Below are 24,285 nucleotides of genomic sequence, written 5' to 3' on the forward strand. Positions count from 1 at the left end.
CAAAGCAACAGTCAGTGGCGGATCATAAAATCTCTGTCCCACCACCATGAAACTTCCCCCTGATGTCCATGGGAATTCTATGCAGGAAGTGAATGCAAAGAATGGAACAGATATATGTCCTGAAGGAAAACAAGTAATAAAGATTTACTGCATGAGGTCATAGGCGAGAACTGTTTTGTTTAAGTGGCTTGTGCTGTGAGCTAAAAGGGCACACAGAGGTCAAGAAATGCTCTATAGGCTTTTACTTTCCAGTGCCACTTTTAAAAACAACAAATAAACTAAAATCACTAGGTTGCTTTGCCTTGCTCCCAAGTCACAGAGCGCATCGTATTACTCCTTGCTCTTACTTCCTGCATTTTAAGGACAGTTTTAAAATAGCGCTATGCCTTTGCTATCATAATAAAGACACTATAATGCTACGAGAACCTGCTTGGAGTGAGCTCTTTCTCCAAGGTTATAAAATTAAAGTCTTCTCTGTCGCAAAATTAATGCAAAGTGTGCTGTCTCCTTAAAGAAAAATATAAACATGATTCCTCCTAACTTTTAATACATCATTAAATAGTTAATCATGCAGATTTTCTTCTGATTGAATTAACTTCCTTGTAAACGTCCATGTGATGAACCATCATCAGTCAAGTATCTATCTTTCAGTTTAGCCCACACTAGAAACGAGGACTGCAGCCTGTTATCATTGCTCCTGCGCAAGTGCACTGGCCAGCCATGCCTTCATTCTGGATACTTCATTCTATACCCCACACAGTCATCTGGTCCTCCCTGCACCTCACAACAGACACTCCATATTCTGTGGCCATTGGGGTTTTCTTCTTTTTTGTGAGAAGAGTCCCCTTAAGTTATTTAAAATCTACTTTTGCAAATCTTGTTGTTCCCCAGAATGAGCTGGTAAGCTCCCTCTTGTTTTTCAGTAGCCCTATTTTGACTGCACTGCCTTCAGAACTCAGCACCTGAGTTCAAGTCTTGGGGAATGGTCATTCAAGCCCCATTATTGTTGTTATTATTATTATTATTATTATTATTATTATTATTATATATTGCCCTAAACCCAGGGGTCTCAGGGCGGTTCACAGAATAAAATCACGATATAAAACCATAAAATACTTAATAAAAATAAAAACAACCCAATAGCCCCTCAACACACAAAAAACCCTACATTTTAAAAGGGCATAGGATATATATCGTATCAACCAAACTTACTCTAAGGCCTGCCAAATAGCGTTCCAGCTTCTTATTAAGCAGGATGTAGATGGCCAAAGTGTGGCAAGCCCGGTTGGAGAGGACGGTATTGATGACATCACTGTTCTTATAGCCAAGCTTTTCAGTCATGTAGAGCAGCACACTCTGGCTGATGTCTTCTATGTGGATTCTAAATGAAGAGAAAAGGGAAGGGGTTATTTCCCCCCTCCATCTTCCAGGGAGAGCGTCACCAGGGAGAGGTGACAACAGACATGCTATATAAACCTTAATGGCCACCATGTAACAAGAACTATATACTGTTTTAACCAAACTGATGGTAACAAAGTTGTTGAGACAAAATACTTTTTGTTAGTTTTAAATTCTGCACACACTTTGTTAAAATAATGTGCATATAAAATAGCACTGGCTGGAAATGTTTTTTAAAAAACATTATCTAGTTACAACACAAATAAATAAATAAATAAATAAATAAATAAATACTTATATGCAACTATTTTGAGGGGAAATGTTTCTGTAGCTTGCATCTTCCCCTCATTTTTTTCTGCTGTGCCTTCTCATTGCTTCAGAATACCCACAAGACCAATAAAGGTGCTAAACAGTAAGCATAAGCACTATATATAATGTTTAGTGCCCTAGAAATAGCACATCAAGAATGACAGCCTCCCTGGGAACCTATATTTGATTTGTTATCACTTGGGGCCAAATTCAAAGTGATGTTAAATGTTCCTTTGCATTTAACATGCATGTGGGTGTTTGTTTGTTTTGTTTAAAAGCAAATAGCAACCACTGTGGAAGCTGGTAATTATAAGGATCACAGCAGATGGAGTGGGGTTTAATCCTTTCCTTCCTCTGCTCCAGCCCCGATGAAGATGGCTTCTCCAAAGCGGACATTTGCAAAGAGAAGGAAATTCCCATTGGCACCACAAGACGTGGTGATACACAGTGGTTTACATGGAACTATAAAAGGCAATTAGATCAATTCATGAAATATCAGTAATTACTAAATGGAACACCCTCGTACAAAGGCAGAGGACCTTTGGATACCAGTTGCTAAAGGCCAAACATGATTGTTTGGAGATACCTAGAAGCATCTGACTGGCCGCTGTTGGAGACAGAGACAATGGACAGGAGGGAACTTCAGTCTGCAATCCTAAACACACTTGCCTGGGAGTCACTGGCAGAGGAAGGGGGATGCATGGGGTGGGGTGCGGTCCGCCCCGGGTGTCATCCTTGAGGGGAGGGGTGACATCACCCCCTGCCCCCGGGTGCACAGCATGTGCACTGCTCCAGGTGCCAGAGCAGCTGCTGGGAGTAAGCCCCACTGAAGTAAGTGCCCGCCTCTGCTGGGAGTAAGCCGCAATGAATTCAGAGGTGCTTATTTTTCAGTAGACATGGACTGGATTGTGCTGTTAAAATGATCAATAGGGCCCTTAGGTTATAACGTTAGTTCAATGACTCATCTGCTTCACACATTTTGCCTGCCATTCAACATAACACACAAAAACAAACATACACACCCTGGCTAAGGACTGCTTGAAAAATTTACAATTTTCTTACATGGAAAACAGTTCCACATTGGAAAAATGCTTGAAAACCAAGCTGGGCCAAGACATTTGATTGGTACATATTCTGACTGCATTTGTGCTTATGCAATGAAATAGATTTATGTGTGATCATCATGGGTGACGATCTACATACACTATTCGCTTTTTCTTCCTATCTGCAAGAATGAATGGATCCATTTCAGTCACTGACCAGAGTGTAACATATACAACAACAGAGAGCATACAGACATAAATAGATAAAATTAAGCTTTATGATAATAGACAATAAATAATTCAGATATAAAACAGGTAAAATATATAAGTCAAAACCTTAATCACTAATTTAAAACGTATTAAGTCATTGGCCATTTGATTCTCTCAAAGTTTGTGCAGCAGCAGCACAGAATTTAGCCACTTTTAAGGTAATCTCTGGTTCCCTTTCTATTAAGTATTTTAAGTAATTCCCATCTGCAAGAGATATACTGTGTAGAAAACTCATAACATCTAAAGTGCCCCAGAGAACAGGCAGTGGAACAACAATGTTTCAACAATGATTTATTTCATCCTCTGATGCACCTACTAAAGCAGCCATTTCTCTCTTGCAGTTTGCACACTTTGCGAACTTTTGTTGGTTAGAAGCAGCCAGCCCATGAATTTATTAGGTGGCCACAATAAGGCTTACCGTATTTTTCGTCCTATAGGACGCACCGGCCCATAGGACGCACCTCGTTTTTTGGGGTGGGGAATGAATAAAAAAAATATATTTCCTCCCTCCAGCCGCAGCTGCCGCCCCAAGCCTTGGACACGCCTGCCCGAAGCACGGGGCACCCTCCGGAGGGCTCCGCGTGCTTCGGGCAGCAGGCTGCCGCCCCAAGCCTCGCGCGCCCGGCAGGAGATCCTGCCGGGCGCGCAAGGCTTGCAGACACTCGCCCGAAGCACGGGGAGCCCTCCTGCCGGGTGCGCAAGGCTTGCAGACACTCGCCCGAAGCACGGGGAGCCCTCCGGAGGGCTCCCTGTGCTTCGGGCAACAGGCTGCCGCCCCAAGCCTTGCGCGCCTGGCGGGAGCTCCTGCCGGGCGCGCAGGGTTGCAGACACTCGCCCGAAGCACGGGGCACCCACCGGAGGGCTCCGCGTGCTTCGGGCAACAGATGCCACCCCAAGCCTCGCGCGCCTGGCGGGAGCTCCTGCCGGGCGCGCAAGGCTTGCAGACACTCGCCCGAAGCACGGGGCACCCTCCGGAGGGCTCCGCGTGCTTCGGGCAACAGGCTGCCGCCCCAAGCCTTGCGCGCCTGGCGGGAGCTCCTGCCGGGCGTGCAAGGCTTGCAGACACTTGCCCGAAGCACGGGGAAGCCCTCCGGAGGGCTCCCTATGCTTCGGGCAACAGGCTCCTGCCGGGCTCCCAAGGCTTGCGGATAGCTTCCTGAAGCCTGGAGAGCGAGAGGGGTCGGTGCGCACCGATGCCTCTTGCTCTCCAGGCTTCAGCGAAAGCCTGCATTCGCCCCATAGGACGCACACACATTTCCCCTTCATTTTTGGAGGGGGAAAAGTGCGTCCTATGGGGTGAAAAATACGGTATATCCATCACATAAAATCTGCAGTAGATGCTTAGAAAGGTACCAGCCTCCTCTGCTGTATTAATATCCATCCATGTGTTACATAACCCTCATTACCATAGTAACTAGCACCTCACAATGATTAAAGGTTTTTATCCTCACAAACCCCTTTTTGAGGTTGGGAAATATAATCCTCCGCACTACAGGGCTGGGACAAAGGCACTGGGGAAGCAACGCGACTTTGCGCAAGGTTTCACCAGAGATTTGGGGCTGATCCAGGAATTGGTCCTAGCAACCCTAAAACCATTGCAGAATACTAATCTTGCTCCCTGCTGCTGAGGAAATATCAGAGACTGAGAAGAATCAAAAGTGAGAGCTGGCATAGTAAAGCAAATAAGGGGCGAGAATTGAAAGCCAGACAGTAGCAGGCAGTGGGATGGTGCAATTAGGGCAGTGTTGCTCACCTGCCTTCCCATCACTGCTGGTTCCTGAGAGCAAAAGGAGGAGGGGAAGGGAGCCTGGATGGCAGAGCCAGTCTGATGCACCTGCCAACGCACCTGCAGTGCGCTGAGCTCCCCATGCACCACCCGTTTCAGGAACCTGCAGTGATGCTCACGATGAGATGGCAGGTGAGCAACATACCCCTGTCTTTGCTACCCTGCCAAACACTATTGGAGCCAGAGAGTCCTCAATCCAAATTTCCCTGCAGCTGTAGACATACTACATTGATACAAAAGAACTCATGCTCAGCCTTTAACTTAGAATCTTAGCGTTGGAAGGGACCCAAGGGTCATCTCGTCCAACCCCCTGAAATGCAGGAATCTCAGCTAAAGCATCCATGACAGATGGCTTAACCACTTAACCAGTATATAGTCCATTGTTTTGATTTCTTTTTCCTGCAAATGTTTTATGTTGCTGTTCCTCATTCAGATCGAAGATACTCTTGAACCCAAGTATTTTTGTTCTGGGAGGGTGGTAATGGTAGAACGGCAGAATTTCAAAGTCATTCTTGGTCATGACTGGTGTTCTGGGAACTACAGTTCTTAGGGGCAAATAAAACTCACGTGCTTGCCATCATCGCAGTACACGTACCAACATTTCAAAACAGGAGAGATCTCTTGGACAACAGAGACAAGCTTTTTTCAAAAATTCTCCAGGCTCATAAATGCCAACTAATTCAGAAGTGAGCCAAGGGGAATTCACCCATCATTAGGGCTTATGCTGAATTTTGCAGGATCAGAGTGTGAGAGATAACATTTGAAAACACACACACACACACACACACACACACACACACACACACACACCTCCTCTGGCTCACTCAAGCAGCCCTTCCTCATTCAAGCAACCCTAATGACTTCAGTGGAACTTATCATGTTGGTAAAACAGCCTTATCTTGCACAGTTTACCTGTTTGGATACGTGACATTATTCAGAACTTTTCCATTCTCATTAAGCCAACGATTCGCTAAGGCTTGTTGGATGTTTGGCCTCTTTGTAGGATCTGGCTCTAGCAGAGATCGTAGGAAGTTCACAGCCGCTGTAAAGACATTAAGGAGAGAGAAAAAAAGTGTCACATGTTTTGCAAATCCTTTTTGTAGATGATTAATTACAAGAAAGCAACTTTACCAAAAACGTATCAGCTATTACCCCAAACATAACATGAATGGTATTCAGCATGAATTAGAAAAGCACATGGTTTCCAAATGGAGCACACACCACCTCTAGAAACCTGCAAATATGGGCTGTATCTTTTACAGAAATGGTGTAAATAGCTCTAAGACTACAACATATGAAGCTACCCTAAACTGAGTTAGACCACTGGACTATATAGCCCAGTACTGTCTACTCTGACTGGCAGCATCACTCCAGGGTCTCAGGCTTTCCTTATCACCAGAACCTTTTAACTGGAGATTGCAGGGTTGATCCTGGTAAACTGACATGCACTTTATACATGACAAAATAAGCATTATGGAATCAAATCAGATGCGTCGTGAACAAACTGAGATCAGCTAAAGAAGTCCATTATGGTGATCACTTCAGTAGGTAAGACAGATATAACAAAACAAATAATTAAACACACTTATGGATGCAACTCTGATGAATCTGGTTTCTAACTCCTATTGAAATAATGGCAGTTACTTCTGTGTGGTTTTATCAGCCTGATTTATGCCAAGAACAGCTCTTGTGTTTATACAAACTGCTCACACCATCAGTACATTGTCAGCTTTAAGCATGGTAATTTATTTCAAATGTTTTTAAATTAAATGTGTGTTTATATATGCCTAAGCTTAAATCAAGAGTCTGACACTTTCTTCTGTGATTTAAAGGAGGGTCACAAAGCCCAATCTTAAAAGGGTCATGTGCCTTTTTAAGTTAGGAGGCTTTTTAAAAAAAGAAAAGAAAGATAAAAAACCAAGTTGGTATCTGAGCTACAGAAAGGCTCAGTAGTACAAAACCAAAGACTGTGATCTCTAAATCCAGTGGGATAAATCTTGCTCTCTGACTGTATAATTAAATGTGTGCGCCACAAGAAATTAATGAGGCTTTGCACTCAGCATAATAACTAATTTCTGCTTTGCATGTCACTTGTACCAAAACAGCCGTCACATGCAACTGTATTGAGTGGCCCATCTGGTGCATTCTCTAGTGACTACAGGAAACATTTGGAGAGGGTGCCAAAATAATCTTGGATGAGTTCCACAACAAGTGCTTGGAAAACGTGACCACAGCAATACTCCCCCCCCCCTTTTGCTACAAAGAACATCAATCCAACTAAAAGTGCCAGGTTCCATGTATTTCTGCACCTCACGTGTAAAGAGAGCTGTTCACAAAGAAGATTCACAGCAGCCTAAACAGTCTGTGATTTTTTCCTTTACTAAAGAGAAGATAAGTTTGCCTTTAAAAGGCTACCACCTTCATTCAGCCACATTGTCATCCAACCTTCTCAGTACTATGCAAGGGCCTTCCCTTAGCCATATTCACACCAGGCAATGATGTCATGCACTTTCCACATGAAGCCAGGAAAAGGAAATACATGCTCATGTTCCACAACAAATCAGGGTGCCAGGAAGAGAATAAAATAAAAGGCTTGTCCAATAAATCAGGATTGGGTGGTATCTAGTAGAGTAACAAGAGATTTTCACAACATATAATCTGAACTAAACGTTTTGTAAGAATCTTACTTTTGTTGCACTGGGCCTGGAATTTAAGGCATTTATTATGTCAGAGATTTATACTCGGTGACCTGAAAATAATTTATGTTGGTAGGGTTTTTTTTGGGGGGGCATAAAGAAGTGACTGTGTGTGATATGGGGGGCAGCATGATTTGATTCCTTTCTCCCTGTAAGGCACCAAAGGGGAGAGGTCTGAAACTAGGATCTCCAGCAGCCAATACCAGTACTTCCCACATCGCAAGCGCTCTTGATCTTCAGAAGGCCAGGATGTTTAGAACAAGGAAAAGGGTGTCCTCTAGGCCCCATCTCCTGCTTGAAAAGAGCCAGGCAGGCCAAGTTGGTCACAACATAAGGCCTTGCAGCCATGTCAGACCACCAGTTTGAGTGATTTGTCTTAAGCATGCCTATTCTGCCTACTCTCCTGCTTTGCTTTTTCTTGACTGTCACAGACTGTGACCCTTGTCTGCTGCTGACCTTGTGCCTGCTTCTATCTTCTCCACCCTTCTATTATTGCCTTGGAACTCACCTTTCTGTTTTGCTCTGGCTCAATACTTGCTTCTTGATCTTTGATCCATGTCCACTTAACTTGCCAGTGACCACCATGCCAATTGTCCCTGGCCTGTTGGTCCTCATATGCCTAATCTGGTGCCTGACCTCCTGTACCTAATGCCTTTATGCTCCTTGTCTACCCATGTTCATATGGAACCACAGGTGCATCCTGTCCTGGAGCTAGGAAGAAGACTGACAATCCCCTTCCTTCCTGTCGTAATAAATCCCAGCTTCCCCTCCCCTTATGATCTTTTTGACAGTGAAAGGGCAAGGTCTCCTCGCTACTTAAAGGGAGAGGGGGACTGAAAGAAACTGGATCCAGAGGATGCATGACAGGATATTTCTCTGGCAGCCTAAAGGCTACACACCTGCACAATCTTCAGACCTTACAGGATTTTAGGAGCTGGAAGAGAATGCAAAACACACCCATCTTGCATCAGATGTGAAGTGCACATGAATGTGTTCTGAGCCACTCATATGCATCTTAAAGGGGCAACCAGCAAAAATATTTACATGAAATGCAGGGCCTATGTGTTCTGTACCAGTATCCTACTCAAGAAGGGAACTTTGTCATATGAGTAAGACTTAAGAATGTCCCACAAATCCCCACTGTGTGTGTGTTTTTTTTTTTTTAGTTTAGTTTCAGATGTCACTTAGCTTCAGACGCTCAAGTTAACTGACCCAGAACAAGGCAGGGAAGCGAAAGCTGGAAACACTTGTTCTATGCTAAACATACAACAGATGTTCAGTCTACCTCTTGAAACCACTTTGGCAAAATACGGAGCCACTGTTCAGAACCAACTGAATGACTGGCATGCATTTATTAAGCTGCAAGTGTTTCAAGATGGAACCAAACAATCCAGGTCAGCCTCCTGTTTCGGTGTGCAAAATGGCCAAATGTCACTTCTTACGTTATGAGTTTTCATTCAGGGGAGTTTTCACTCCTGTGAGCAAAACTGTCATGCAGAAAGAAAAATCCATTGTTTTAGGCCCAATCACAAAGTAAGCCTATGTATGGATACAGATCCTGCCTATAATATGGGAATGCAACTGCTGCCACAGACTTCATGTATGGAAAGTGGCCCTGACTTAGACCAGTTCTGTGTCTAAAAACACTGCAATAAATTACCCTTGCTCCACTCTGGCAAGTGACGGAGCAGCTAACAAGAAAATAAATCCAGAAATACAGGCCCCTCCTTTACAGATGCTTGCCTTGTTATGTGCAGGTTTTACCAAGACATAGCTTCCCAGGTATTTTCTTTGCTTCTTGCTCTAGCAGAAACAGAAAAACTGTACTCCTAGGGGTGGGAATGATGGGTCACTGAAAAATCCTGCTCTGACATTGGTCCTTCCCACATGCACAATGCACTTGCAAGCATGAATCACAAACCCAGAGAACAGATGCACAGCCAACATCTGAGAAACTTTCTGAGCACATGTGCTCTTCATAAGAACCACTTCGAATTTCTCCAAGCTTGTGCAACACGGCAGGATAAAAGAACAACTTGCTGCTTAGCTGGGAGGCAAATCATCAGAAAAATCAAACTATTGTCAAAAAGTGGACACAAAAAGCAACCAGTGTGCCATAGATCAATCAGCTTTGGAAATGGAGCCCCGTGTATCTATATCTTGGAAACTGTACCATATTAGGTATCTCTCATTTTTTGCTGCAATTTATTACTATTGATCCATTTTTTTTAGATGTGTTTATTGGGGATTACAAATTTAAGGTAATAGATAGATAGATAGATATACAAAAATAAAATACAGCAATAACAAAATAAATCACATGAAAGAGAGTTGACATCATGCCAGGAAAAACAAGAGAGAGGATACCAAGGAAGATCAAAGCATATCATCACATATGTTATGAATTTCTATACCATAAACTCAGTTAAGAATATATCTATCAATTATTCCAAAACAACACAACACTTAAGGGCAAGCAGAATACATTAAAGAAACAGAAATTGTAAACACAAAAATTGGTCATCTGAAAGGAGGCTAAAGAACTATAAATCATTTTCATGAGAAGGCTTGCTGAAAAAACAAAGTCTTAATTTGGCACCAGAAGCTCATTACAGATGATGCCAACTTGATTTCAGTAGGCAGAGAGGTCAGTAATTCCAGAGCCAATTTATGGTCTCTGCAGGGGCAACACCAGTACCAAAGGGTCCGTTTCTCTCTTCATTAAAATTTACTCCAATTTCTTTTAATGATCTTCGTTTCTTTTCTTCTAACTCATTCTTGTGTGCTTGACCTGTTCTATCTTCTTTATAAAAGCTTCTTTCCCCTATTTTTTTCTACTGCTATTTTATATTTTTAACTACTAACTCTTTTCTGATGTTTACTCTTCTTAACCTGAGTATCTTGCTTTCGTTCCTTTTCTCAGCTTCATTCCTTCTCTTTCTAGAATCATAGAATTCTAGAACTGGAAGGTACGCAAAAAGTGATCTAGTCCAACCCCCTGAAATATAGGAATCATGCCCACAGCTGTCCTTGAGTGGGCTCGAACCACCAACCTTCTGGTTAACAGCCCATCAATGTGTTGGGCTGTTAACCAGAAGGTTGATGGTTCGAGCCCACTCAATGAGCCCACTGCACCACTGGAGGCATCCATTCTTAATTCTGCTGTCAGTTTGGTGTTTTCCTGCTTTCCTTTTGTTGCAACACTTCACTGGGTTCCATTTCCTTATTAGATCCAGTGTGAGCTACCATGTTTTGTTCTTCATACAATCACATAATGTGAAGTAACCTTAAAGCTCATCTAATCTAAGCCCTGTGCAACACAGGGAATTTACTGCTATGGCATCCTTGATAAGAGGTCATTCATTCTCAGCTGTATCATACCTAATGTGAAGATGGTGGTCCCAATAAGCAGAACAGCTCAGCAAGTGACTTATACCCTTGCACGGCATTTCTGTCCCATCAGATATCCCTGCTGGCAGCTTGCATCAGTATAGAAAAGTACACAGTAGGACCTATCCATAAAATTAGCAGCTCTGCACATTATGGCTGGTGCATGGAACAGCTGCCAAACAGAGGGTATTTCAAAAAGGCACATTGAGAGCATTCAGCCAACAAAAGCCAACACACATGAGTCCAATATACAGCTCCCATTGATCCACCAGTGGGTTAGAGATAGTGGTGAAGTCTTCACTGGTGATAAGACATGCTAGTTGTTAGTCTTATTAAACTTATTAATTGCCTTACAAACTGTCTCGATGTGGCATGGAATAAAAAATAGGATGCATCAGTACAAAAATCACATTAAATGTAAGGTTTAACACAAAATAAGAGCAGCCTGTACCAGTGACCACACCAATAAATGATAATACAGTAAACACCACAGCTACCCCCTCTCCTAGCAACATGGCATGATCACAGGACCCAAGAAACACGAAAGCTTGCATATTGTCTCCTGTCCTGCACTTACATGTGTTAAGGTGATGATCAACAAGAAGTATAGGAAATTCTCGTGTATATCACGAGCTAATGTGGTGGCCTCCAGATATTGTGGACTATGCTCTCTCATCATTCCTGACTATTGGCCATTCCAGCTGGGCTGAAGACAGCTGTAGTTCAAAACATCTGAGACCACCACTTTGGCTAGCTCTGATCTAATGCAATTGTTCACAGGAGGATCTAGCATAATTGCTGTCTGGGCTGCCCGTCTATAAGAAATGAGTTAGCAATGTCACTCAGCAGCCAAAGCCTCATTTTAATTTAGCTTCCATGTTTACCAAGTTTGTTATAAGACAAATAACATATCTGTAGTGTTAAAAACTCAGTGGTAGCTGATGCTCATTAGGACTGGTAGGGCAGCCAACAATAGATAGAGCCAATGACAGGCGGAGCTGAGTAATTCTAGTTTTGTCCCACCTTTCTCCTCCCTGCTGAATTCTACAAGGGCAACAATAAGACTAGAGGAGAGACCTTACCCCGGGACTTGCTGTTAAGTAAGAAGACAAGCAGGTGGGGGGTTGGCCGAGGGCAGACTAGGGTTGGTGCGGCAGCACCTCATTTGGTCTAATGGACCAGCCTCCACTGTAAACTGCTATAAATGCTAGCACCTAATTCTTCATGAAGTTGGCTTAATGGACCATGCATTTGCCTACCATCAGTATACCATTTTTCACAGTTGATCCCTGGGATACAAGCAACTATGCTGTACCGATAAATCTGTGGCGTCTGCATTTTCAATAAATTCTGCACCCAATGCAATTTGAAATGGGGAGGAGGGAAGGCTTCAGAATAAAATGGGTACACAGTTAAAAATTCAGTGCTCTGTATGAATAATCCTTTTGGAGGTAATTCCACTAACCCTCAAGTTTTTTGCAGATGGAACACATCTGAAGCTCAGCAGTCATAAAAAGAGAAACCATGAATTAGTCTGAGGTTTCTGCCAAGTTCCACAATTCTGGAATCCAGCCCATTTAAAATCACTAACAGAATAACAATATTTCCTGAAAGGCTTTGTGGAAAGTCGTCTTCAAGAAGGAGGGCTGAATAGCCTACAGAAAATGTTGCTATTTATTTGACATATTACTTGGGGCTGGGGGAAGGGAGATGCATAATGGTCAGCGATTTCTGGGCTTATATATAGCCTGATAAGCTACCATAGACTGGTAAAAGCCCTGGGCTCAATTCCTGACATCTCCAAGCAGGGCTGGAAAAGACCTGTCTGAAACCATGGCGATCTGCTGGGAGTTTCCTACATGCTCAAACCTCAGAACCGTATCTGAGCCCAGGAGGGAACATCAACCCCTGTGACCAGGTGGCAATCTGAAGCCTCAGATTGGTCAGGTTCAATATAAATACCATACACTTGGCCTTCTATCTTTGGCACTCCAGGTTCAGAACCAGTATGTCACGGGCCAGTGGGGTAACAGGGTGGGGGGCTACTGCCTCTCTATCCTTTGCTTATGGATTTCATGGAAGCACCCAGCTGGTCAAAGTGGGAAACAGAACATTGAACTAGATGGATCTCTGGACTGATTCAGCAAGGTTATTGCTTGCTGCAATTAAGGTCCCAGATTCAAGCTGAGGTCAATCGTTCTGAACTGGAAGTGCACCTTCCACATCTGAATTTCGGGTACAATTGCCAATGACTCCAGCTTGGTTGTGCCACACAAAAACAGCAAATGGGTGTATGGCATTTAAAGCCTAGACATCACATTAGTGGCTCCTCTCTTTTTTGTCTGGCTCTTTGTCTATGGGGAGCCCCAGGCAGACCAACTCTGTGTTACAAATATGTCTACAAACATGACATGAAGGCTGGCAACATCAACCCTGTCATGTGGGGAATCCCTTGCAGACAACTGCAGTGCCTGGAGACAGTCAGTTTGTGTATCCTCAGCAGTGACCAGAGGAGAGATGACCTTTAGGAGGAGTGCAGAGAGAAGAAACGCCATGGTGCATCTGCAGGAGACAAATTGGACCCCTTCACCTGTCTCTCCTGAATCTGTCTCTCCAGCCACAGCAGGCACTGTAACCTTCCAACAGTTTGACTTCATCCCCCAAGGCACACTCCTCCATTGTCTCCCAAGACAGACAGATATCAATATGGATGGATGGGTATGTGAACATGTGAAAGGGAGTAAGTATGCAAATGCACACTAATCCTTTGGTGAAGCCTACCAGCTAATTTAAACTTTTCAATGTGCCATCATCCACTGAGAAACAGTCAAATAAATAAATATAAAGCCTTTCGCCCTGTTTCTAAAACTTGTCTAATGCAGCAATTTGTGAAGCATTGCAAAGAACGTCTACTGTTACAAGCACAAAGAGATAACAAGAAATGTCATATTAAATCAGTGTCTGAAGAGTCACCAAACGTGCAGTAACTGAATGTGACTTTAATCAACGTTTGATGTATAAAGTTGCAACACGGCATAAAGGCTAGCAACCTTAGGTCTTCTCTATTAAGTAATATTGCCAATACTGCTGCAATAGTGAACAGGTAAAAGTAAGAGCGTAACAGTGAAATAAGTTTAATTTCTGCAATAATACTGAACATAAACTTGTAGAAACAGCCTACTGCCAATTATTTTCTCCTTTTTAGTGTAAATCTTCTGATACCACTCCTGACACCAGTAACATTAATAAAATACCCCACCTAACAAAACCAAAGAAAGTAACAAAAAACAGCAGTAACTCCCGCCCCAAATGTGCTGTTGAAGCAAAAGTGAAACTTTCCATTTACTCCATTGGGATATGAAAACTACTCATGCATGCAAATATTTGAAGAACTGGATTGGTCAAATTACCACAGTTTCAATAGCTCTGACAGAGAAACAAAGCAAGCAAAGTTATGTTTGTTCTAACCCACTTGCAGCTAAAGTACAAAATTGGTCATTAAGGAACAGAGCTTCATAACCATTATGACACTAATTTATAGCTTGACACACCAAACACACTTCAAACAAATCCTATGGGTAATTCTCACTATCATCTTATACTGAAACCAAGCTTGGAATGTAAAAAAGGAACGCTTTTATTTAGGCTTTTATTTATTACTCCTAAAGCATTGGAATAATATGATATATAACTTCCACAGTGAATTGGGTTAAGTGAATTTCAAATCATTCTGACTGAAAACGTGCCCAGGAGGGAATCTCAGGAAGATCAATAGATTTTACTCTTGGGAAGCATGTAGCCTTTCCATCTTCTGATTAAACAAACACAGGGAGAGAGACAGAAAGCACAAATCAAGTGTGAAATTATAGACCAAGTAGGTTGATTCAGCAAAGTTCTGAACACTCAGCCCACCAGAAACAAAAGTTCTGATGTACAGTACAACATTAATTATGAGGGCTGTATGGACTTAAATGGAGTAGCACTTAAGTAACTGCATTATTTACCTGTGGAGAGCTGAGTAGGGAAAGGATTCATTTCTTTGTCTACCATTTTCTGGTACAGTGCTCTCAGACTGAATGGCTCCACAGTAAACGGCAGTGTCCCAGTCAACATTGCATACATATTCACCCCACTGTAAAAGAAGAGTGGTGGGGGAAACTGTTAAGAGAAACAATTCCCTTAGAAACAAGACAAGGCATGCAAGAATGCATTAGGTTTACTAGCCTATGGTTTATCACACTTATGGAACATATATGAACATATGATGTTACTACTGGTCCATCTAACCCACCACAGTTTATTCCAATTGACAGCAGGTCTCAAATGTTCTTTAAAGGCAATGGTCTTTTCCAGCTTTGGTATCCAAGATCCTTTTCATAGGAGAAGCAGGGATCCAAACTGGGACTTTCTGCACCCAAAGCACTTGCTCTATCACTGAGCTCTTCTCATAGAAGCCATAACACAATGTTCTCTAGAAGTGCAGCAACAGTCCGCTGGATCTTGTGTCTCAGTCATGTTTAGAGTAGACCCACTAAAACCAATGGAGCTTTAGTGTGGTTAAGTCTGAATCCAACCCAGTAGCATTTAGCCTCCCTTCAGAGTATCTGCATAACCAGTTTCTTGAGAGATAAAACCATTCATAGCATGAAGGATCACATTACTTAAGAATTAATTCTGATTTGAAAAGTTCACAGTTTTAAGGGGTGATTTGGTTATATGGAAATAAGATTTGCTTATGTGCAAAAGGACCATACACAGGATTGATTCACACTATGCTGCTTCCATGCACCAAGCAAGTGCAAAACCCAAGGACTAGGCAAGTGCATTATAAGGTATATCCTATAATACAGCATTCCCTGTAGACGAACAAGCTATGAGTCAACTGTCTCTCTCCTTAAATTAAATGGTGCAGGATGTTATTGCCTGAGAAGGTTAAAGGGCAAGAAAAAAGAACGATGGCATTCTCTGTTTGAATCAAGTCACAGTAAGAGCTTCTTCGTTCAGCAGCTCCAGCTTGCTGTGGATGGGTGACCCTATGTAGGAGCAACCAATTAAGGAGCAGTGTGACAGTTTCAATTTGGATTTTCTCGAAGCACAGACACTGTAAATTGGGCTTCAAAATATAAAGCTCTCTGAACTAGCTGCTTGCAAACAAAGGACAAAGCAAAACAAAAAATCCCAAAGAAGGAAACTCGTATCTGTTCTTAACTGCACCGAGATCAATGGAATTAATTCAAATTTCCAGACAGGGAAGTCTGAACATTTCTTGAAACACATTCATCTTTGTTTGCTTGTAGTACCCTGGAGTATTAAGATTTCCACTGCAGTCACTGAAAAGTTCATATCAGTTCCTATAAAAGCAAATTATTTGACAAGTTTCTTCAGCCAAACATATCTCCTTGTTTTCTGTCAACAACATTCTGGGTAACTTCTGTCCCTGCTTCACAAACAGCTGTAGACCACAGTTTGTAAATCCCAATGGCCAAGGTCAACTAAACACACTAGGCAGCAATTACTTTGGAGAATGAACTGTATCATCTTATGTTTGGAAATTCCTGGCAAATTGAAATCCTGACATTGTAAATGCTAACATTTACAATCATCAGCACTGTAAACTATTTTTCCAAAGTTACATATTTTAATTTACCAGCAGCTCCAATTAGAACTTATATAAAAGTCAAGCAAGAGGAGTCAACCCCCACCCCCTGCATGCATGTAGCTTTTTCAATTATAGTAACTCACATGGACCAAACATCTATTTTGGGACCGTATTTTTTTCTTGCAAGCAGCTCTGGTGCTGCGTAGGCTGGACTACCGCACTGCGTGCTGAATGGATCAGAGTATCCCAAGATACTTGCACAGTTGCTCAAGCCAAAGTCTGTGAAAAAGAAAATAGAGCTTTCAACATTGCACAGGAGAAACAACAACCTCGCAATATTTGTACTTTGCTGCAATCATTTATGCAGCTAAAGGCTTCCTTTTTAGTTAAGAGCTTTTTATTTGAGTCTAGGGAAAATTTAAATATAAATTTAGCCAGGAAACTGGAATAACACTTATGAAAAAAAGATGACAGTACGAGCTCAAGTGTCTTAAGTAAATGCATATAAAATAGCTTTCTCCTTGCCTGGCAGAACTATTTGAGAGGCTGGAATCTTAAGAGTACAACCCTGCTCTCCTTGCATCTTTGCAACAGTGTGTGTGGTTGCATGCTACAGAACTGAGTATAGCCCTACCTATAACATCATGAGGATTTGATCAGATGCATGGTAAGGACTTGAAACCTATTTCTTAGGATCAAGGATGAAGTGATAGACATATAGAGGATTTACACGCCAAAATAGTGTTTCCATCATTGGAGCCCTGGGGTTCTTAAGGACATCAGGAGGGCTAAGGGAACTTGAAACCTGTACTTCGGATTGAGAGCACACTGTGAGGTTACACAATACCATGAAACAATCTTTTTTGTCATTGGGGCTCCCAAGGTTCTGGGTCAGAGGGAGAGACCCATTCGGGGCAATATATGATTGCGCAGAGGGGTCACAATGCACTCCCAAACCATGTTTAAGGCAGCACCCCAATATAGTATTTTCAGGGAGAATCCTAAAGCAATCCTAAAGGGGGGCAGGGCTTACAATGAAATGGGGGCACAGCACGTGCCACTTTTCAGTTTGATGGATGGTAGTTCTATGTATGCATATGTGTGTATATCTCCCTTAAAGGTTTTATACACCTTAAACATTCAGAAACAGTCTCACACAGAGCTTTGTGTAGTTCACAATGTCTTGTTCGCTTTTTATTTCTGGTCCCATTTTAGGCAACAATTTTCATCACCTCAGAGGTGATGAAGCCTCTCTCATGAAATCATCATCATCTGGCTTCTACTGTGCACCCAGACTCATTGCTGCTAGAAAATGTGTAGGCATAGAATTAAATACATAAACAGATGTTCTGCTAAGGGGAATATTTTCCTATCAATGCCCACAACTAGCATTAATGGGAGCTATAAACAGATAGTAGAATAAGATGAGTAATCTATGGTGTCTGCAAAATGTGGATGAACAGTGCTCTGAATGAAGTTGATAGGCAGTTGAAGAATCAATGGGCCATTGACGAATTAGATATAAATATAAAAGGCTTCTCAACTAGTTTCACATTCTATTTCTGCAGATGAGTAAGCCAATCATATGGAGTGGGTGGGGTTTTGCCTGATGCTGCAAGACTAAGGCTGTGTTCACACAACAGTGTATTTCATTTCCACAATGTTACCTAATTGTTAATTGCTGCATTATATTTGAGCATTCACATGACATAAAAGCCACTTCCAGAAATGTAACACAATATAGCACAAGTTTAGTACTCATCTATGTGTAATTGACTTCCAGAAAAAAAATCTATTTGCAAATAAAACAGAAAGGCAAAACTTTCTTGGAACTGAAGCTCTCAAATCCACACATTAAAAAGCAATGGTATGGTGGTAGAAGGATGTTCACACTCCAACTATATTTGCAATGATATGCCATTATGCATGCTCAAATTTTAGATTCCCTGTTCTTAAAAACACCATGCTTCCAGGAACAGAGCCCAGATGCTGCATTTGTCTGTGGCAAAAGTAGTGATTAGGGGCTGAGAATACACATTATTAGGACTACATGTGCATGCATGTACATGAAAACAAGCATCAACCATTTCAACTGATTAATTTTCAGGGACTGTTAATCATATTAAAAATGGCATTTCCCCATATTGCTTTAAACTCTCCATTGTTTTGTAAAAACAATGTTGATATCCCTTGTGAAAATGGCTTTTATTACCACAGTTTTATGAGGAAGTATAGCTTACGGAAGCCACCAACTGGTAAAAACATGCTGGTGGAATCTGTCTCCCGACTGAGAGATAGGAGGGGAGTATGCACACCCTAGGTGACAGATAGAGGTGGTTTGATGGATGTTTTTTCTGTTTCTTGTCATAGGGTGAAATGACATTCCTAACATATATCCATTGTGATTGATTTGTACTTTGTAATTTTGCCCATATGGAATAATGGTTGGAGCGTTGGACTATGATCTGGGAGACTGAGATTCAAAGCCCCAATCAGCCATGAAGTTCACTGGGTGACCTTGAACCAGTCAACACCTCTTAGCCTAACCTACCTCACAAGGCTGTGGTAAGGATGAAATGGGCAGGAGAACCAGTATACCACCTTGAGCTCCTTGGAAGAAAAGGTGGCATATAAATCTAATTTTGTGTGTGTGTTATTGTATTTTTGTTGAATATTGCTTTTAGGTATTGTTTTCATTTGTTAATGCTTTGTTACTGAACTCGGGGGGGGGGGTTGAAAATGAGCATACAGGTGTGAAATTAAATAAAATCAAATCAATTTAAAGTGTCTTACTTGCAAGTAACACACTTGGGGCTGTGTGCTACTTACCAGTGCTCATTGAAAAAAATTATATATGCATAGAAGACCACAGGATTGCAACTTCTTTTGCCACATTCCTCTAAAAAGCACTGCTATATACTGCCACACAGAATATTTTGGGACATTTATTATAACAAAAATACCAGTCAACAAAATTGCAATAAGAGTTTCATACCAATAAGCTTGATATTGTTGTCATCATCAAGCAAGAGATTTTCTATCTTCAAATCTCTGAAACAGACAAACATGTTTAATGAGAATGCAGGCCTTCAAGCTTTTGATATTTTCAAAGTTTCAGTAACCACTGTCATTTTCCACTTGCATCAGATTAGGATCTTAATGTTATGCTATAGAGATGATCGAGTTGTAGTCCAATGTAGTTAACATGCTGGTACACTTGGTCTAATATATGTGTTGGGGCACAATCCATCAAACAGTTCTATTCCACAAAACTGACTGAAATTAATGAGAGTTGCACTGGAATATTGTGGCTGGGAAGTCTAGTGGTATTTTCCAGCATCGTGGTATGTGTCATGAAATCATATTAGACAGTCTCCATTTGAAAAAAACATGAGAACAGACAGCTTTTGTACAGAAAAAGAGAGTTTTAAAGGCTATGTATATTTCATTTATGCTATCAAATGATATTTACTGGGTCTAGTCTTCTGCATGGAAAAGAAATACAGGCGCAATAAGGCTGAAAAACATATATCACCATAACATAAGTGGAAGAAGGAAAATGGTTCACTGACTTCAAAGCATAGTTTGGGATATTTGTGGCCTTGTGCAGTTAAACTGCATTCCTAAGGCAAACCTATGGAAGAAAAGCCAACTTTGCATTTCAAAAGGAAGCAAATCTCAGTACTGCAGAATTCTGACAATAAATATTGCACTAGCCATCACACTGTACTTAAAATTAGTTGGCTGAATGCTTCTAGAGATCAAGCAATGGGTGCCAAGAAACAAAATCTAACATGCCTGGAATAACTGTACTTGAGGGGTGCTATCAGAGACTTTCAAATGTTTTTGTCACTGTTTGCATTTTATTTCCATAGCCTCTGCAATGTTCAAAATGCTTAACAATCACTATCTCTGTCATCCTCGTAACAACCTACCTGAGGGCCTATTAATGTTACCTCTTGGAACAGAACAAGTTGCCAAAAATGCCTAAGCATTTGACAATCCTGCTAACACTTTGTGTTACATAGAAAGGAGCAAGGCCAAACTGAATGTTGTAGAGGTTTAATGCATCAACTTTAAAAAATGCATATAGCAACAGCTGGGGGGGGGGGGAGATACTATCAAGACTGCACCAGACATGGATGAGGAAATTTAACCTTTTCCTCCCCTGGTGATATCCAAAGGAAAGTATCTCTTCTGAAGTTGCTATGTGCATTGGAAGGAAAGCCCTCACTGGGGGCAACTTCAAAAGAGACATCTGCTAGTTACTTGAAGTTGTACCCTCTTCTCTATGAGTACCTGCAAATAGGCTTCATCAGCTGTAAAAAGCCACTCATTGAGATTCAGAACTTTAAAAAGTCTCACAATTTTTGAAATGAGAGTCAGGATGGTTTAAATACCTCAGCAATGCTTCAGAGGTGATTAGAAAGTTCTTTATTGACTATGGGCAACCATGTGAATTGGAAGTCATAACAAACAAACAAAAGAATGTTATTGTTGTACTGTATGATAATCTATAAGGAAAGACATCTTTGACATTATCCGCCAAGGTCTAACCAAATGCCATGAGTGACCCAAGCAGACAGTATGGTGACATGGTGAATAACAAAATAGATGTATTGTGAAAGAATTAGGAATGTCCTATGACTAGTTGTTGCCTACATTCTCAACTGGTGTGTCCTCTAAGTCTTCCATTACATGGCCCAATGCAGGAAACTTGGGCTATTATCAGACAGTAGAGGCTGTCTCGCAGCACACCTATGATGCAGAGAATGATATATGAAAAGGTAATTCTTAGTCCCTTTTACAGATAGGAAATGAAGACGGAGCGATAGTGGCTTGTCCAAGGTGATAGCATGGAGGTACAGCTTTCAGACTTTGATCTCTTACATCCATATGCTATTATAGCTCACAAAATACAGAAATGTGTGTATTTTAACATCTCCCAAAGCATTGCTTAATAACCAAATTCAAGGTGATATGCATCTAGTTCCACATTGAAAGAAATAGTGGAAAAAACAGATACACAGGAAGCTGTCTTTGCCACTGGTACATTATTAAATTCCTTTCTCTGACATTCTGACAGTAATTGCACTGAATAGGATTGAATTTGGTTAAAATTACTTTAAAAGGGTTGTTGAGAATTTCCTGTGGGATGCTATTGCAAGCACCAAAGCCTTAACTTCATTGTCTTTGTTGTTCTTACTCCCTTAGGAAGCTTAATGCTCATCCTGTTTTTGACAGCATGAAGGCCTCTGTAAATATCTTCTAAAAAGAAAAAGCTTCCCATATATTGCCATTTGAGTTTGTTTTCTTTCTGTCAGACAAAGAGACAATGACTGCTATCTAATTCTGATTTGAGACTGATGCTTCTATGGCTTCAACAATGAACAAACCGCAGGCCAAAGTTTACAGACCTTCTCAAAATGACCCCACAGAGCCAGGACAGGCATCAGAAATGACTGCTTGGTAAAAGCTTTTGGCTGCAAAAAGAATGTACAGTATTCTTAAAACGGGGTTCTCAATTACAAACTTCATTAGGTCAAGGGAAAATCAGCCAAGCTTCCTCAAACGTTGCTAGGACAAGACAAACACAGACTGACAGTCCTGGAATCATCTTTTACAATATAATCTGGCAACAAGCAATCCAAAAGAGCATGAAGGCTACAGTACCCATCTTACATGCCTTAAAGTCCAATTAATGATGGAAGACCCTAGGGAAGCCAATAGCTCCCAAACAAAATGACTGGGCATGGTGACTGTGTTAAAAGGAGCAGCCCTGGGATCCTTTAGAAGGAATGGCAGGGTAGAAATAAATAAGAGGAGCTACTCTGGGATGCCTAGTGCTTTGGCACCAAAACAGATTCTGAGAACATAACAAGCCCTGCTGCAGCTGACTAAAGGCCCATATAGTCCAGCATCCTATTCTCACAGTGGCCAACCAGATGTCTATGGGAAGCTGACAAATGGAACAATAAAAGCACGCTTCCCGCTCTGCAACTGATATTCAGAGGCCCTCAATCTCCAACACTGGGCACAGAACACAATCATAGCTACTAGCAGCCTCTGCTTATCCTCCATCAATCTGCCTATCCCCCTTTTAAAGCTGTCCAAAGCTATCCACACTGAACACACAGAACCCAAACAAAAACAAACCATGGGGCAAACTGCACATGACAGGAACCCATGAATTTCTTTTAAAGATATTGGTAACCTCACGTCATCTCTTTGGGAAAAACACCCAGGAAGGACTGGATTTTGTGGACAAACATTAGGAATTAACTAGGTAAACCCTCCTTTTGGGTTCCGATTTACAGCCTTTGATTGTACTTCACTGTTAAAACTCCCCAAACAGAAAATTAGAAAAGCAATTTGGTGTAATGTTTGCCCCATTGTCCCTTTGAGTTGTTGGGAACGGGAAGGTGAAGCAGTGGGCTCATGTAGTGTAGGAAGAGCTTACACTCCACTGGCAACTCTCTGTTCTCTCACAAGATAACAGGATTCATATTATGTGAAGCCGCGGCTTTGAAATGACGAGCTCACGACCCAGAAAATTGCTGGATACTGGTGGACTGGCTACTAGGTAGCATAAGTGAGAGTTTACAGAACACAGGCTGTGTTCACACATCATTCTAAGTCAAACCACGGTTTAACATGAATGCATGAATGTGCTGGCTCCCAGGGAGGAGACTGCTTCCATTTTGCTCCTCCTCAATTCTTTCAACTCAACACAACATGGCAGCTAAGATTTGGCTGAGTGTGTCATCTGAATGTGGGACTGTGCTTAAAACTCTCTCCTCCTTAACCATGATCTGCAGCCAAGAACAAACCTTGGCTAGATATCATGGTTAAGAAGAGAGCTTAACCAAAATCCCATGTCTGGATGACACACTAAGCCCAGCATCGACTTAACTAACACAGCACACTAAAAACTAAGAGAAAGGAGAATCAGTATGTTCAGGCAGTCTCAGTAAGCCACAGTTTAGCTTACAGTGTGACATGTGAACGAGGCTACTATGGCTCACAAGGTTAAGGAGGTTTCACTTTTAGGCCAAGTACTGAAAATGACAGGCAGGACAAAAGAATAATTATTTCCTTAGCTGAAGAGTTGGATACCTTGAACACTTCTTTTAACCTTAAAATACCAAGTATTTTCATATGACAGTAAAATTTTCTATAGCTGAATTCAAGGTCATAAAAGTTTTAAGGTTCTTCAATAATTACAATTCACTATTTTCAATAACATGACTCATGTTGATAAGATGACTGAATTTAATCACTCCTCTCCCTCAATCTAATTATTTACCTACTTTACCACACAAGGACAAATAATTTGTGATAGAGCCGGCTGAATAATATCTCTAATGAATTTGATTTTGTTGTTGTTGGTGGAAGTCCTTACCTGTTCTGTTAAACAAACTCAGAGATCATGAGTATATATTGTAAAAGGTCCAGAAGCAAGAAATTCCATCCCGCAACCAGCCATGTCTTGGTTATCACAAAGAGAGAATGTGAACACCTACAGATCACAGATGTGCAAGTGCTGTTATTTTTAGAGCTGATTTAAAATAACTTCATCGCCAACTGCACTTAAGGCAAGAATGAATTGTGACTTTCTAAAACATGGATTTAGCACTCCTTTTTAAAGGGTCCGTTATAATTAAAATAATAGCAAACTGCTTGAATTGATAGGTGACACATAGTGCTTGCACACTTTTAGAGCCTGCCTATAAAGCAACTCTCTACACTCCTGGCTGGATATTGTGCCAGTCAACTAAATCACACAAAGTAGAA

General features: G+C 41.5%; 1 protein-coding gene across 1 annotated transcript in view; it reads right to left on the reverse strand.

Moving 5' to 3' along the window:
* HUNK (hormonally up-regulated Neu-associated kinase) overlaps positions 1–24,285 on the reverse strand; it is a 57,071-nt gene that overhangs the window by 10,982 nt on the left and 21,804 nt on the right. Inside the window, exons 3-7 of the mRNA XM_083736672.1 lie at positions 19,487–19,542; positions 16,635–16,770; positions 14,897–15,024; positions 5,719–5,848; positions 1,213–1,381 (exon numbers count right to left, since the gene is read on the reverse strand). Coding sequence (XP_083592798.1) covers positions 1,213–1,381; positions 5,719–5,848; positions 14,897–15,024; positions 16,635–16,770; positions 19,487–19,542 — 619 coding nt within the window. The remainder of the gene's footprint in view (positions 1–1,212; positions 1,382–5,718; positions 5,849–14,896; positions 15,025–16,634; positions 16,771–19,486; positions 19,543–24,285) is intronic.

The sequence above is a fragment of the Podarcis gaigeae genome, assembly GCF_964106915.1.
Source record: "Podarcis gaigeae genome assembly, chromosome: 4".
In the NCBI taxonomy this organism is placed as follows: Eukaryota; Metazoa; Chordata; class Lepidosauria; order Squamata; family Lacertidae; genus Podarcis; species Podarcis gaigeae.